The sequence below is a fragment of the Trachemys scripta genome, chromosome 1, assembly GCF_013100865.1.
Source record: "Trachemys scripta elegans isolate TJP31775 chromosome 1, CAS_Tse_1.0, whole genome shotgun sequence".
Classification (NCBI taxonomy): Eukaryota; Metazoa; Chordata; order Testudines; family Emydidae; genus Trachemys; species Trachemys scripta.
This window is the reverse complement of record NC_048298.1, coordinates 240866802-240882638: the sequence shown is the minus strand read 5'-3', so window position 1 is coordinate 240882638 and position 15837 is coordinate 240866802. Positions and strand designations below refer to the sequence as shown.

The 15837-nt window shown below is 38.8% G+C and overlaps 1 protein-coding gene across 3 annotated transcripts in view; it reads left to right on the top strand.

Annotated features, from left to right (window-relative positions):
- Positions 1 to 15837, top strand: part of COL4A2 (collagen type IV alpha 2 chain) — a 225417-nt gene that overhangs the window by 139561 nt on the left and 70019 nt on the right. For all 3 annotated transcript variants that reach the window (XM_034758169.1, XM_034758172.1, XM_034758170.1), the window contains 11 exons: positions 754 to 825; positions 3077 to 3112; positions 3229 to 3291; positions 3868 to 3903; positions 4856 to 4897; positions 5994 to 6080; positions 7221 to 7265; positions 9036 to 9098; positions 9939 to 9983; positions 13237 to 13290; positions 13944 to 14004. In XM_034758169.1, the coding sequence (XP_034614060.1) occupies positions 754 to 825; positions 3077 to 3112; positions 3229 to 3291; positions 3868 to 3903; positions 4856 to 4897; positions 5994 to 6080; positions 7221 to 7265; positions 9036 to 9098; positions 9939 to 9983; positions 13237 to 13290; positions 13944 to 14004 (604 nt within the window). The remainder of the gene's footprint in view (positions 1 to 753; positions 826 to 3076; positions 3113 to 3228; positions 3292 to 3867; positions 3904 to 4855; positions 4898 to 5993; positions 6081 to 7220; positions 7266 to 9035; positions 9099 to 9938; positions 9984 to 13236; positions 13291 to 13943; positions 14005 to 15837) is intronic.

The window sequence follows — 15837 nt, the reverse complement described above, 5'->3', positions numbered from 1 at the left end:
GCTGAATGAATGAACTTAAATTCATCATTTTGATTAATTTAACTGTAGTATTCTCAGGACCAAAATGGAAAAATCTTTAAGCGGGACTCCTTATCCACTCTGTGTTTATCTCACGTTTTAATTATTTTTTCCAATGAGTTTTAGTAGAGCCTTTGGTTTTTGACCCTCTAATTATCCACAGAACACTCCACTTACAGGGGATGACCTGACACAATACCCACAGAAGTTAGTCATGAAAAACTATGACATTCATTAAGATCTGGAGGATCTACTCAAAACCCTCTCCATCATATAAGTCCCACAGCGAGGTGGTTTGAGGGAACCACAAGGTGGCCTGTATCCACCAAATAGTAGCATTCATAAAAATAAATAAAAATTTTGAGGAAAATTTTTCACAATTTTCACAAACTGTTCATGATTTGGATCTAGTGGCTTTACCAACCCACATAAGCAGCATGGCAGGACTGCAGTCATTATTCCAGCCCACATAACTGAACTAAGCTGAGGTCCCACAACCTAATTCTTAATTAAGGGCAGATTTCTTTGCCTCCTTCCTGCACAATTCACCCATATGATCCTGATGGTTTCAACTTTGTACATGTAATATGAATTTCCACCATTAGACATAGTCACTGTTCACACACTGTAGTGTGCATATACATATGAAATTGCTGTCAGATATACTTCACAACTTTAAATATATAAATAGTCATAGATGTGAAAATCCTTTTTCTTTTTGTTTTATCAATTTAGGGAATCCAAGGACCAAAAGGTCAGAAGGGGGAACCTTTTGTAATGACTCCTGAGCTAGCAAGCAAATTCAGGGTATGTATCTATCACTTGTGAATTGATGAGCTCTCATGTGCAGCGTCTCTTGAATTTGGTAGAGGGGTGGGTTTTTTCCATCTTTAAGCCACATTTCTGATTTTTCTACATGCCTTTTGCAACAGGGCTGTTACTTTTCACTCTCCTGAGTATTTTTCACAATTTTCACAAACAGTTCATTATTTGGATCTAGTGGCTTTACCAACCCACATAGCAGCATGGCGGGACTGCAGTCATTATTCCAGCCCACATAACTGGACTATGCTGAGTTCCCACAACCTAATTCTTAATTAAGGGCAGATTTAAGGTATTATTACCCCTAGCTGACTTCCAGGAAAGAGGGACCTTTCCAATTTCTTCATAACAAAGAACCTTCAGCTACATGTTGACTATGGGTGTGCTGGAAATCTCCCACAGTCTTCTCATTTTGGAAACATTTCCAATGTAGTATTTAAAATGTGATGTGTGCAAGCATTATAGCAGAAATGGTGTCCAGTGCCTTCAGGGGGTTACTTTAAAGTTTTGTAACTTTAATGTGTGTCATTCACAGCAGCATAATTCCTTTTCCAGAGTATTGAATACAAGTATATTTTTTGGTCTCCTTTTCCACATAATTTTCATGTGATCTGCAGGAGTTGAGCTGACTTGTAATATAAGTGTATATAACATAAGTATATATATTATAAGTATATATAGATTCTGATATAACTGTATAAGAGCTAAATATTATTAATATAGATTCTTGATATCAGCTGTACCTAGCTCAGACAAATCTATTTGTGTGAGTGTGTGTGTATCTATATGTGAAAAAATATAAACGTTTTATAGTTTTAAAGTATTAGATAATTATAAGTGGTTAGATAATTTACAATGTAATATATGTACGTTACCATTTATGGCCCAGATTCTGAGGTGGGTCCAGACTGGGCTTAACACAGTTCAGAAGGGGCTGAACAAAAGGAGTTTTGCACCTGCTTTGTGGTTCCTGGATTCTGGGAACAGTCTTGTCCCCACTGTAAATTAGATCAGCATTCAGGAGCTTTAACTTACCTCCAGCTGCTCACAGCCTAAACAGGCTGTTCCAACAGCCAGGAATAGCCTGAGTCCAGAAGCACCTGGCCATGCCTTCTCTCCCACAGTTGGAAGAAGGGTCACATAGATACAATATACTAGCTCTACATTATCTGGGGGTTTGCCTTGTGCAAGCAGAATTCCCAGATAGGTGGATAAGCTATACCAATATAGCTTTGTACCAATGGAGCATCACAAAACAGCCAAAGCAGGGGCTAGAATCTGATGCTAGATTTTTATTTTCTTCTTTTTCTGTGTGGAAAAGATTAGCAAAACGTGTTGTGCCAATGATAAGATGCCAACATTTTTAGGTAACCAGCGGTTTATTATTTTTGATAATACATTAATAAATATCTTGTATTTTTCAATCAGATAATATTCTTTTCCTTCTAGAATAATTTTGAAATCTAATAATAGTGCTAATAATTAATCATTTGTATTAGTTCATTTCGAGTATCTGATACCCAACAGTTAGATAATGATAGCCGTACACTGTTAGGTTTTACCTTGCTCCATAAATCGTCCCACTAGCTTCAGTGAAGATATTTGTGTAGTAAGGAGCTGTTCAAAATGAGTAAGAGTATGTGAACTGTTGTCCCAAAATGTTTTTGGATCAAACTTCCAAAAATATTTCAACATGTTCTACAGTCAAAAATCTGGTTTCTAAAACAGTATGCTCCAAATGTTTTCTGTGTTTTAAAAATGAAAATGTTCAAAGAAACAATCATTTGGTACTGTAATTCTAAATGCAATCTATTGAGAGAGTCCTCATTTAACTAGTTTGTTTCAATTCAGGATACATACATATCCTTGTTAGACATCATCTAAATTTATAAACTGAGATTTGCAAAGGAAGTTAGGCATTCAATTCCCATTTCATTTCAATGAAATTTGGGTGCTTAACTCCCTTAGCCATCTTTTGAAAATCCCAGTCATAATATATATAACTGTACTGTACATAGAAAGTATACAATTAACATGTAATAAAATTGAACTGATTTTCTATATCAATATTTATATTGAATTTATCTTTATTTAAAGTGTTTGTGTCATGTTTTTATGCTACGTTCTGATTATTATGACTGAAGGAATGCCTTTTTAAAATCCCTGAGCTAGAAGATGTATCGTTAGTGTCGTATATAGTACTTACTGTATCTTTCACTATTTTTGTCTTCTTTAGGGAGAGCCTGGTGAGCAGGGATTGTTGGGCTTTCCAGTAAGTTGCTGTTCACCAAATGTGATGATTTATCAATATGTTAATAATAGCAGCTACCAAAACAACATCCATTATTGGTTTGTTTCATTTTTTTAAGTCATTTTTGGCATTTCTAGGGACCTCAAGGTGCTCGTGGTGTTGTGGGTTTAATTGGTCCAACAGGAAATCCAGGAAAACCAGTAAGTATTTTTAAAATATGTACTCTATGAAATTAACCTGACATAAGTATCATGCTAGCAGGACCTCTTTTTTTGTACACTAGGAGCTAGTAGTTGTACATTAGCTAACAGGTTTAAGTACAACAACTAGGTGTTCTTAAAACCAAAGAGGGGATTATATTTTGAAAGTGAAAGGCAGTATGTGACACTAATTCTCCAGGGATCAGCATTGCAAAAAAGAATAAAGACCTTTCAGCATGTATCACCTGTATTATTGCAATTATATTGTCTGGTGAAAACCACAAGTTCCTATTGAACTACAGCAGTAACTCCACTGGCTCCAAGGAATTAGCAGCCTCGTATCCCATTAGAGCCAGGAAGATGATCAAATGCGCTAAGCTAGCATGTTTCAATATCATACAGTACAATAAATATAGTTAATATATTAAGTATTGTTGACTGAATGCTAAATGAATACAGTACATTCTGAATGTATCCTTATGTTTCACATGTAAAGTGTTTGATGTTCTCAAAATAGTATTAATAGAAAAGGCACTAATGAGAGGTAATTTACTCTCCACAATTGTATTTGTACAGGGACCAAAAGGGCCACCGGGTTTCCCAGGACCACAAGTAAGTCTTTCTCTGAAGAGCTGTCCTCACGTATTTCATTTTGGGTTCATAGGGTCTGATCCAAGTCAGTGGACAGATATCACTGACTTGAGTTGGTGTGCTAAGTCAGGCCTTTAATTATTACAGAGAGACGAGGTGAGTGAGGTAATATCTTTTATTGGACCAACTTCTGTTGGTGAGAGAAAAGCTTTCGAGCTACACAGAGCTCTTCTTCAGGTCTGCAGACTATAGTGATTACAGACATACCTAGTAAACTGAAGATGTTTTGAGTTGTGAAGCCTGGGGAGGAAGGTTGAGTTCCAGCCTCCGTGCAACTTCAAAGCGTTGTCTACGCAACTATTTTTAAAGCACTAGTGTGGACCAACTAGCTTGATCTGGGAGACTCATTCCCACTCACTCCAAAAAGATCTGTAGACATACCTTTTAAATCAACCTTGCACTGGGAAAATCTTCCCTGGGGTGGTTAAACCTGCTTTAAAGCCAGATTACACTGCTGGTGTGGGCACAGCAGTCTCCCCAGATCAAAGAATCTGTCCATATATCTCAGATTATATTTTATCAGAGAGTTCTATGAGTTCATAGTTCCAATACGCAGTATACTTAGGTAATTTTATTTAACATGTAGTTCTATTAAAAAGCCCCCACAGATGCAGTATGCGGTCTTTTCACATTGTTACTCAGAGAAAAGACAGACTTAATGCCTGTTAGAGGAAACACTGGAGCAGTGCTGTCAACATGAGGTTTTAATTACAGCCTTCTTTCTAAATGCTAAACCAAAATGACTTATTGAGTTAGAGCTAGACTGTTATGTGATCACAATTCTGCAGTGATGTCCTAAGAATCCCTACCCTGAAACACTCCTTTGGTTAAGTACTTCTGGAGCGCCTTTCATTTAAATCTATTCTGTAGAAGTATTGTATAATTATATTATGCTGACTTAATGTCTTTGCAGGGCAACAGGGGCGTGAGTTTTTATGGAGAAAGAGGTGAAAAGGTAAAGGAAAACCAGTGAATTAGTATGGGTATAAGATAAATTGGTGATGCTTAACCTTTATAAAAGAGCTTGTTTAAATTACTGTCCAATATTATTTTGTGATGATATACTATAGTAAAAATTCATTTACTTTGAAAGTGATGATAAGACAATAGTAAATGTTGTAGCCAAATGGTCTTTTACATGTCTAGGGCCTGGCCTACACTGGGGGAGAGGAGGGGTGTCGATCTAAGTTACGCAACTTCAGCTATGTGAGTAACATAGCTGAAGTCGACATACTTAGATCTACTTACCACGGTGTCTTCACTGCGGTAGGTCGACTGCTGATGCTCCCCCATCGACTCCACCTATACTTCTCGCTCCGGTGGAGTGCCGGAGTCGACAGGAGAGCACTCGTCGGTAGATTTATCATGTCTTTAGTAGACGCAATAAATCGACCCCCACTGGATCGATTGCTCCGAAGGTAAGTGTAGACATGCCCTAGGTCTGACTGTGCTCTCATACCAGTACAAATCAGAAGAAACTCTATTGAAATCAATGGAGTTAAAATCTTTACAGTTTGTTCTAGAAGTATGTAGTACAATGGAAAATATTGTCATCTCTTAGCTTAGTATGAATCTAATTCTTTTCTTGCCATAACCTTGTTTAGAGTATGTCTATACATATAGCACTGCAGTGGCACAGCTGTACCAATACAGCTGCGCCATTGTAGCGCATCTGGTGAAGACGTTCTATGCTGAACGGAGAGAGCTCTCCCGTTGGCATAAAAAAACCACCTCTGCAAGCAGCATAAGCTATGTTGGCAGGAGAAGGTGTGCACATGAACACTTAGGTTGGTGTAATTTATGTCACTCAGGGGGATGGAATATTCACACCCCTGAGCAACATAAATTTTGCCAACATAGACTGTAGTGTAGACATAGCCTTAGACTTTTACAGCTAAACTTTTAGCTGGTGTAAGTCCATGTAGCTCCGATTGGTTCCAACTTAGGATCTAGTCCTAAATTTTAGTAGCAAATTGGGCATCCAATGCAGGTCTACAATTTAAAGAGTTATTTTAGCTGCTGCTAAACCTATTTCTGTGGTTTTCCTACAGGGTGAAAAAGGTCTACCGGGCCCTCCCGGGCTTCTAGCTACACTTGAGGCGAGCAATTTCTCAGACATAATGCTAACAAAATACAAGGTAATTAAAAACATTGTGTAAAAGCATATGGGGTATTGAATTGAATTCAGATAAATAAAGATAAGTACTTATTCAAGTGTGGAGTGTTTGGGGGGGGACAGGGGGAGGAATTGCAACATAATAGTGAATATTAGAGAAAAGAGAGAGAAAGCACCTGCAATAGATTACCATACAAACACATAGATAAATGCCTTTGCTACTCAAGATTGCCATTCCTTTTGGGATGAAAGACTTACGAGTATTGGAGATAAAATCGCTCACATTCATACTTACTATGTTTCCCTTGAAGTGCCTAACTTCAAACTTGTTCCTTTTCTTCAAGCAAACCCTAACTCTGTACTACTTAATGTCACTAATATTTTCTCATTTATGATCACAAAATTCTATATAGAAAGCATTCATATTGATGATTTGTCCAACAGTCGGTGATATTGTCGTGTTTTCACAGAAGCATATGGGTAAATATACTGAAGGAGAGAATTTGAGTTACTGTGATGAGCATATGGCCTGCACCTTGGAAGTAGCTCATCCATGCTGAGGACGGGTTTATAACAAGTGCTACATATCACATTCCCTGAAATGTCTTAGAAAACAAATTTATGTTGTTGGGAAAGAAAATGTGATGTCAAAATAATTTTCATCTCCCAGGGAAAAAAATAAAATAAAAGGAGGTGGAGGAGGCTGTTCACAGTTCAAATAAGGCGAAGGAAGAGAGAAAATCTGAACTAAAGTCATCTCTAGAGTGGATAGAGTTGGGAACATTGATATTTATTTGAGATATTTCTGTGGCACTCAGAACCACAGAATCTGAGCTCCTCATAAACAAGTCTGAGTTAATCCTTGTAATGTGAGGTAGGGGTACTTGCACATTTTTTCAATCTGAGCAGTATGAAGAAACATATCTCTTTTAGAAAACAAAATACATCAAAGCATCTCCCAACAAATTATTAAATAAAAAACACTAAAACTACTTATGACTCATGCATTTTATAAGACAAGTATATTCTTGATCAAAACTCAATAGTAATGGTTTTTCTCTTGGTAAATACCTGCTGTTTCATATTACAAAACTTGATGTATTTGGGAAAGCACAATATACTTGAATATTTATAATCTTTCCTCTTTTTTTTTCATTGTTAGGGTACAAAGGGAGTAAAAGGAGAAACAGGAGAACGTGGAACTCAAGTAAGTCAAGAAAACCAAAGACAAATAAGTCTAGCACTGTGGTTAATATTAGTACATTCTACCTTTGAAATGGTACGGAATAGAAATAAAACAACCTAACAGAATGTATCAGCTTTTCTCTTCATATCCCTTAGATGAGTCATGGCAGGCCATATCATGACAATATGCACTGATAAGGCCTCAGCTGGAGTATTGTGTCCAGTTCTGCGTGCCACACTTCAGAAAAGATGTGGACAAATCGGAGAAAGTCCAGCGAGGAGCAACAAAAATGATTAAAGGTCTAGAAAACATGACCTGTGAGGAAAGATTGAAAAAAAAATGGGTTTGTTTAGTCTGAGAAGAAAAGACTGATAACAGTTTTCAAGTACATAAAAGGTTGTTACAAGGAGGAAAGTAAAATTGTTTTCCTTAACCTCTGAGAATAGGACAAGAAGCAATGGGCTTAAAGTGCAGCAAGGGAGGTTGAGGTTGAACATTAGGAAAAACTTCCTAATTGTCAGGTGGTTAAGCACTGGAATAAATTTCCTAGGGGGGTTATGGAATATCTATCGCTGGAGATTTTTAAGAGCAGATTAAATAAACATCTGTCAGGGATGGTCTAGTTATTACTTAGTCCTGCCTTGAGTGCAGGGGACTGGACTAGATGACCTATTGAGGTCCCTTCCAGGACTACGATTCTATGATTCTATTCTATTTAGGATGAAACGCCCATTGCAATCAGTTTTATGGGCTAACTAAAATGAGATCCTTTCTCACAACCGATTTTTGAATTTGAGGGTTAAATGTTACTATGTCTGGTATAGATAGCGTTCCTTAAAATTCCATTAAATGGTTACATGTGGCAATTTTCTTGATCCCTTCCAGTCTGCCCTCTAGATACAGCTTTAGTTTCATTGGTTGATGAATTCAGTAGTCAAGTGGACAATAGTCAGGTGTGTTTGTCATTTCATTTAGAGCTGTCAGCAGTCTTTGACACCATAGACTGTGAGGTTTTGTTAACTCATCTGCAGAACCTGGACTAGCTGGATGGTTTTGCTCTTGGTTAGCTCCATTCCTACTTTCTGAGCAGTTGTAAAGAGTAGTTTTGAGCAATTAATCACTAGCCCAGAGGACCTCCCGTAAGGGGGTTCCGAAGGCTCTATTCTCTCAACCCTCCTGTTCAATTGGTATGTGACACCCCTGGGGGAGGTTGCAATTAGAGCTGTGTTGCCTTTAGTATACAGTCGATAATGTGCTCTATAAATCCTAATCTGCTTTCACACTAGTTTTACACAGGTATAATTTCATTGACTTCAATAGACTTACTTTGGATTTATGCCTGTGTAGCAAAGTGAAGAATTTGTATCTCACTTTTATTAAGCTTGGATGGTGGAATATCTGTGTTTTCTCAATATCTATTTGAAAGTAGGATTTGGATGAGATCTGAGATGGCTAACTGATTATACAGATAAAAACAATTGCTTTGGCTTTTCTTCAAAGTAGCAACTACAAAAGCAGTTGTTTTTTTAAAGGATATGGGGCGGTGGATTCATCTCTCTAAGGGCCTGATCCTAGCACTCTGATTATGCAAACAGACAAAACTCAGAAGAGATTTTAGCTCTTGTATGAACTACAGGTTCAGGTCTGATGTTTACACAGGCCATGGTGTTTTCACTTCTGCTTATTATCAGCCTCTGCCGGCAGTGTAATGCTCTTCTCTTCATAGATACGTTCATATATACAGTCTGTAAACATAACGGTCTATGTAAGTTCATCTGCAATGTTTCCTAGGGCTCACCCGCATATTGGGCAGAAAAAGGAGAAGAAGGAATAATAGGTTTTCCAGGACAAAGGGTATGTTGTTCATTAAAGATGAAATTCACCCCAGGGCAGAGAGCCATCTAAAACCTGTGATATGGCTGTCAGACCAAGTCAGAGGTGAAGAAGCTATGTGTGGGAGTGGTTGTGCAACCTATCTGTGCCTAGTGGGACTGGAGAGGGAGAGGCCACCGAGGCAGGCAAAGGAAGAGGCCACTAGCCCCACACTCATGCATATGAAGTGACTAGGACCCCCTCCATATTGGGGTCTATAGCCAACACTGCAGCCTATAGCAGCTATAAAAGTCTGTGCTGAAATCCTATGACCTGTTTGCTGGTTTTGAGGGTGGATTCCATTTCTCCATCCCCTTCTTATCCTCACAAAGCCAAATTAATGGGCAAGGGAATAGTGACTGTCACCCTTATTGTTTTTATTCATATACACCCCAATAAAAAACCTAAACCTGTTTGGGTGCAAGTATCTTGTAGCACCCAATTGGTGCCGCTCCATTTCATTTGTTCTCATAGTACAGCTTCTGAAATGAACAAATATGGTGGAAAGCATAGGCAACATAAATATTTCTAAAAACACTCAGAGATCATAACATTCTTATGGTGGTTTTACAATGTCTTGCTTTGAAAGAAAGAAAGAAAGAAAGAAAGAAAGAAAGAAAGAAAGAAAGAAAGAAAGAAAATAGCCAGTTCTGTTTGTACTGTGCATCTGCTTATTAGAAAATAAGTCTATGAATTCTTATTGTTATGGTCAGTTTTTTTTAAAAGTTCAAGTGCATTGCATACATTAGCTTAGAAGTGGCAAAGATTAACAGATCTGTCAGGGTTTCACTTTATTCTGCAAATGATGTTGTATTTTCATAGGGGTTACCTGGTATCAATGGCATCCCAGGAACTGCCGGGGAAAAAGTGAGTATTTAGCACAAAAAAAAACAGATTTTGTTTCTAGCACACTGCTTTTAACATATAGAACTGACATCTTCAGATTATGGAAAAATACATGTTCTATCCTGGAAAATGACAGAGCATAATATTAATACAGTGCTATAAGTGTACACAGCACTATATAATGTATAACATGTGCCAGACAAATAACGTGCCCTACACTACAGACATTAGAACTTTAAGTGGGCATAACAGTACGTAAAAAATACATATTCAGTTAACATTTTACCAAATTACATCATAAAGGGCCAGTTTTGCACAGTATAAGTAATCCTTTAGAATATTCCATGCTTGACTTTTATATTTAGACTCACTAATTGAAAATCAAAGTGTATTCCACACATACTATAGGTATCAAATTCTGATCTCGGTTATACCTTGTAAATAAGATCAGAATATTGTCTGGACTCTCCAACTGCAATCAACTTAACTTTATGGACCAGGTGACTTCCTTGTTCTTTGGGTAATCCTAGTTATTTTAAAAGTGGGTGGTGAGGGGAATGGTCTGATAATTAAAGCCTGTATTGCCATTTAGGAATATATTTTCAGAGAGCTTTGGAAATGTATTCACAGTTCCCATCATTGCTGACATGAGTTCTGTAATTTCTTTTACACCATACTGAAATGTGTTGTCCTTTAGATAGTTTTCCTCAGATGTTGTAGAGGTCTGTGATCCATGTGCCATCTTGAATTTCTGAGCACAAACGAAAAGGAGAGAGGGGAAAAACTGAGAAAAATATTAGCTGATTCTCTATGTCCATAGAAACACGCAATAATGTCTAAAATAAAATTCTGTCATACCTGGAAGCTCTCGTGCTTTTTATTTGTGTGCAGAAATGGCTGCTTCTATCAGTGTTAGAAACTGTGCCCATAAGATGTTCAAATAAGTCTATGGCTACAGGAATAAATGGTTTCTCTATGCTTCTTGATTATGCTAAGGAATTTGGCAGCAAGGAATACCAATCCTTGTGTGAAATCCACAGCTCTTAAGCTTCTGTCAAAACGGCTAGTCTAGAAGAGAGAAAACTGTCAATAATATGTACATTAAGGGTTCTTTCCTTTTACTTAAGTAGGCTTGGTATCTGCACCCATGTCGGAATCATTTATTGACCCCTTTTATCCCTTTTTGAGTTTGAGGCCCGACAAAATTTTTAGTAAAGGGTACATTTATTTCAATGAGATGTAACTGGTAAATCATGACATCTGAAGGAATAGGTTTCCCAGTATGTTATTCACCAGCAAAAATATTTTTTTAAATTATGGTAATTGTTTGACTCCCTTGAGAGAAGGAAGAACTATAGCTCAGTCATTTCAGTGTACTTAAAGTAAGCAGTAGATAATTAGGAAACTCCTGGCTTCCTTTTTAGATCTACAGCTCCACCTAGTGTGAAAGAGATTTTACAACTATTGTATAACAGTTGTTAGTTTTCTGAAAATGTTTGACATATATTTTCATTGTGAATAATATCTTTGATCCCTGGAGGTCAGTTTGTGGTATCTTGGAGAATGTTGTGGTGTATTGCAATGCTTTAAAACTGTGTAAATGTTTTCTGAAGCCAGTTATTGAAATATCTGATCTATTCAGGAGTTCACTACACTCTTCAGTTTTACAGGCTGTATATAAAGGCTCAGATCCACAGCTAGTGTAAATTGCACAGCTTCACTACTGTCAGTGGATCCACACTGACTTATAGCAGCTGCGGCTCTGGCCACTATTTTAATGCTTTAACTTTTTAGAATTTCTGTTTTCTGGAGTACGCATGGACAGTATATCTAGAATTCAGTTCTAGAAAATGTTTTAAATAAAATATAATAGTCCTTATTTTTCTCTCCCTTACACTGAAATAAATCAGGAATAACTCCATTGAAGTCAATGGAAGTACACTGGTGTAAAACCAGTGCATGTGAGAGGAGATGTAAGCCTAGTATTTTCATATGCACAGCTCCATCAGCTGAAATGTACACTAATTGAATACGATATATTGCATCTGACACAAACTTCAGATTTAAGCCACTTCACACGTGTGCCAGAAGGCTGGTATTGGCAAGTCCTGGAGGTGTCATTGTCTCAGTTAAAAGAATAAATCGTTCAATGAATTAAAATGCTCTACAGCAGGGATTGGCAACCTTTGGTACGCAGCCCATCAGAAAAATCCACAAGCGGACTGGGACAGTTTGTTTACCTGCAGCGTCCGCAGGTTCAGCTGATCACAGCTCCCACCGGCCGCGTTTCACCATTCCAGGCCAATGGGGGCTGTGGGAAGCAGCGGCCAGCATATCCCTCGGCCCGCGTTGTTTCCCGCAGCCCCCATTGGCCTGAAACAGTGAGCTACAGCCAGTGCTATCTGCAATCAGCCGAACCTGTGGACACTGCAGGTAAACAAACCGGCTCAGCCTGCCAGCGGATTTGGTTGCTGATCCCTGCTCTATAGAGAGATGTTTATGTGATAAAACATTCTTACAGATATTGGTAGTTTAATTAAGTTATCTGCAACATTAGTGCATTTTGTATTGCAGTAGCACCTAGAGGCCCCAGCCCCAGGATGCTTGGTACTATATAAACACATAATAAAGAAACAATTCCTGCCCTCAAGAGCTCACAACCTAAGTAGAACTATTACTTTATTATAACAATGACATCTCTAGTGAAGCTCATTAGTATATTCTAGACAAGTTTCTCTAGCTGACTGACATCTGGGGGAAACCCCACTGTGCTGCAGAATAAAAGAGGCACTGTGTGTGTGCATTGTCTTCATGACACTATCTCCAAGGACTAGAGAGGATGGACCATTTGCCTTCTCCTTACCCTTCTTTCCATCAATCCAGAATGCAGGTTCCCATCTCAAGATCTCCTGAGAGCTCAACAGCTTCATTACCTGCCCATTCTGTATTCCTCCAACCAGGCTATGCGCCAGGGCTGCACCAAGGCTAGGATTTGACCCAATATGCAAAATATATAACAGAAAAAAACTGAAAGGTAGAACTAAATTATTAATGCCAAGAGTAAATCCTGAGGGTGACAAAATTCTCAGCTTTGCTGCATGGTTCACACACCTTAACTATGTTAGAGGAAACCACCATTCTCATGCTTTTAAAATGACTGCTGTAACAGATTAAAATAATGGCAACAAGCTGGCCTGTTGAAAAATCCTGTAACAAAATATCTTCATTCTTTGTCTGATTTAGAAAAGGGCAACCATTTTGATATATATTTCAGGGTTTTCAAGGATTTGATGGCATGCCAGGCAGCAGTGGTCCTAAAGGAATGAAGGTACTTTTTTACTTTCCTGCATTAAAAGTGAATTTAATTGGTCAGAATTAGTAAACCAGACATAATTTTGCTTACGTTGTGTCTGTTCATTAGAATAAAAATATAAATGTTTGTTGCCATAATTGACTAGGCAGTTGTCTATGCTGCTTGGTTGTCTGTCAGTAACCAGATACTTCAGAGGAAGGTGTAAAAATTCACAAAATGTGCTTAACTGACACTGTATTATAGGGAGGGGACAGAGGGTGAATATTTTCCTTGTCCCCAACTGATGAAGAGAGCGGATGAGTGGGAAAATATGGATGAATGAGGAAAAAGTAGAATGAGGATAACAATTAGGAGAACCAGTGGAGAGATGGTGTGAATTAAGAGAAATACAAGGCTTTTGCTGGCAACTTGGGGCCAGATGTTATAGGTATTTAGTGCCTAGAAATGAAGAGTACTTATGCAGGTTAAGTGCCTAATTCCCATTGAAATCAAAATCATTGTGAGTTTGAACATTCTATTAGGTGCCTATCTGCTGCTAATGTGCCTAAATATTTTTGAAAATCTGGTCCTTTGTACAACGGACCCACATGCTCAAATAGTCCCTCACCGCACAATGGCGCAGGCACACGCTGAGTATGTATCTGACGCTTCATTATCTATTTATACAGGGAGAGCAGGGTGAGAGAGGGTTTCAAGGACCACCTGTTTATACTCCGTTTGCAAGGAAAGGTATGTCTTCATTGCTCTGAATACTTGTGATGCTGATAGCTCATCCTTGTTTTTCCATCTTCCCCCACAGCAAAAGCATGAAATGCAGAGAACTCTGTTCCTTTAGTAAAGCGAGTCGGTATATGTGTTACTCATCTCAAACAATAGTGTACAAACTCCCTAATAGTGTAAAGTTATCTTATTTTCAGGGAAGTTACCTTAGTCCTGATCCCTCTTTGGCCTTGTCTTCACTCAGGAAAAAAGGTGTGTTCTTAGCTCGAGTTAGCTATCTCACAGTGAAGTTAGTAGTTTTCGCACAGGTAAGCAGGCTGGGTTAAAGATGCTAGCCTAGTCTTTAACTCAACTCACGTTAGCACTCCTCTTTTTCCCCTAGTGAAGACAAAGCCTTGAGATCTAAGAAAATGCCAACAAGTATTTTTGTGACATTTATATGCAGTAATGGACAATTTAACAAAAAAAAAAATCACTGGTAACCTGACAGGTCAGGTGAGCCACAGACTGATGTGAAATCAATATTCCAGACTGTTAAAATACAACTGATGGGTGTACTTGAAGACCAGCCAAAAGAAACAGATTATTTTTTCCACAACCAGAGCTTTAAACTAAATGTTCAGAAAGATTCCTGCAGTCTGGGCTCCTAAATGAGCTTAATCAAGAGCTTATCTGATGCATCCCAAGGGATCCCAGGGTTGTGGAGTACCTCGCTACTACCTGCCCTTAGCATGAGGAAGCCTTGTCTGTACCAGCCACGGGTCACCACCAGCCACAAGTAGCACAAGCACTTCCCTCGCAGCTCATGTGGGCTCCACTGTCCCTCTGCAGGTTAGCGATAGGCACATTCCAACCCCAAGTCCTCCACACAACTCACTGGAATACCCAGCACCTGATCCACTCACAGAACTGCACATCTTCTGCTCCCTAAGGAACAGTACCCCACAGTTTACCAGTTATACTGTACAGCACAGCTCCCCATAACTCACAGCACTTAGAAAAAGCAGTTATATGTTTATTTAACAAAGAATAGCAATTCATATGATAGCAAGCAGAAGTATTGGAAACAAAAGGTTACATCTAAAGTAAAGCCATAACATGCATACTAGAGCCAAACTTAACAAATAGGACGTTATTATGTCATAAGAGCAAAATCCTTCCAGCATATTACAGCCAAGCTGTGATCATCTGTTCATGAAACAAACCCACTATTAGCTTACTTATAGGTGAAAAGATACTATGGTGTACCGTAAAAAACCCTGATATAATAAAACAGTCCTTTGATCTTTATTCATAAACTGGACATCCTCCTGCTGTGTATTCCTTCCTGTAGATATTGTGACCTCTTGTTAAATTCTTAATCTTGATTAGTTGGTGGCTTAGTTTGTAGATAGGTTTCATTGTGATATATACAATACTTAACTGGTAGATAATCAGGCAGATAGGAATGTCTGAAAGGAACATGTTTCTCACCAGAGGCGGGGGGTGTGTGTGTGTGTGTGTGTGTGTGTGTGTGTGGAAATGCAGGGTCATGTGCTCTCCCTGATTTCTGCCTTCCATTTTCAACAGCTTCTACACAGATGTTTTCAAACTGGGGGAGGAGGAGGCGTGTGAAGGGACATTGGGGTGGGGAGCAACAATGCCAGGCCGCTCAGCCCAGCACCGCTGGTGGAGCTTGAGGAGGGACTGGCACCTCCACCCCCTGACTCATCTCAGCGGCAGGGCTCGAGGGAGAAGTGCCACTTCCATCCCCAACTTACCTCAGCAGCGGGGCCAGGCTGGCGCCGCACAGTGTGACTTGGGGAAGGAGCGCCATCTCCACCCCCTGACTCACCTCACAGG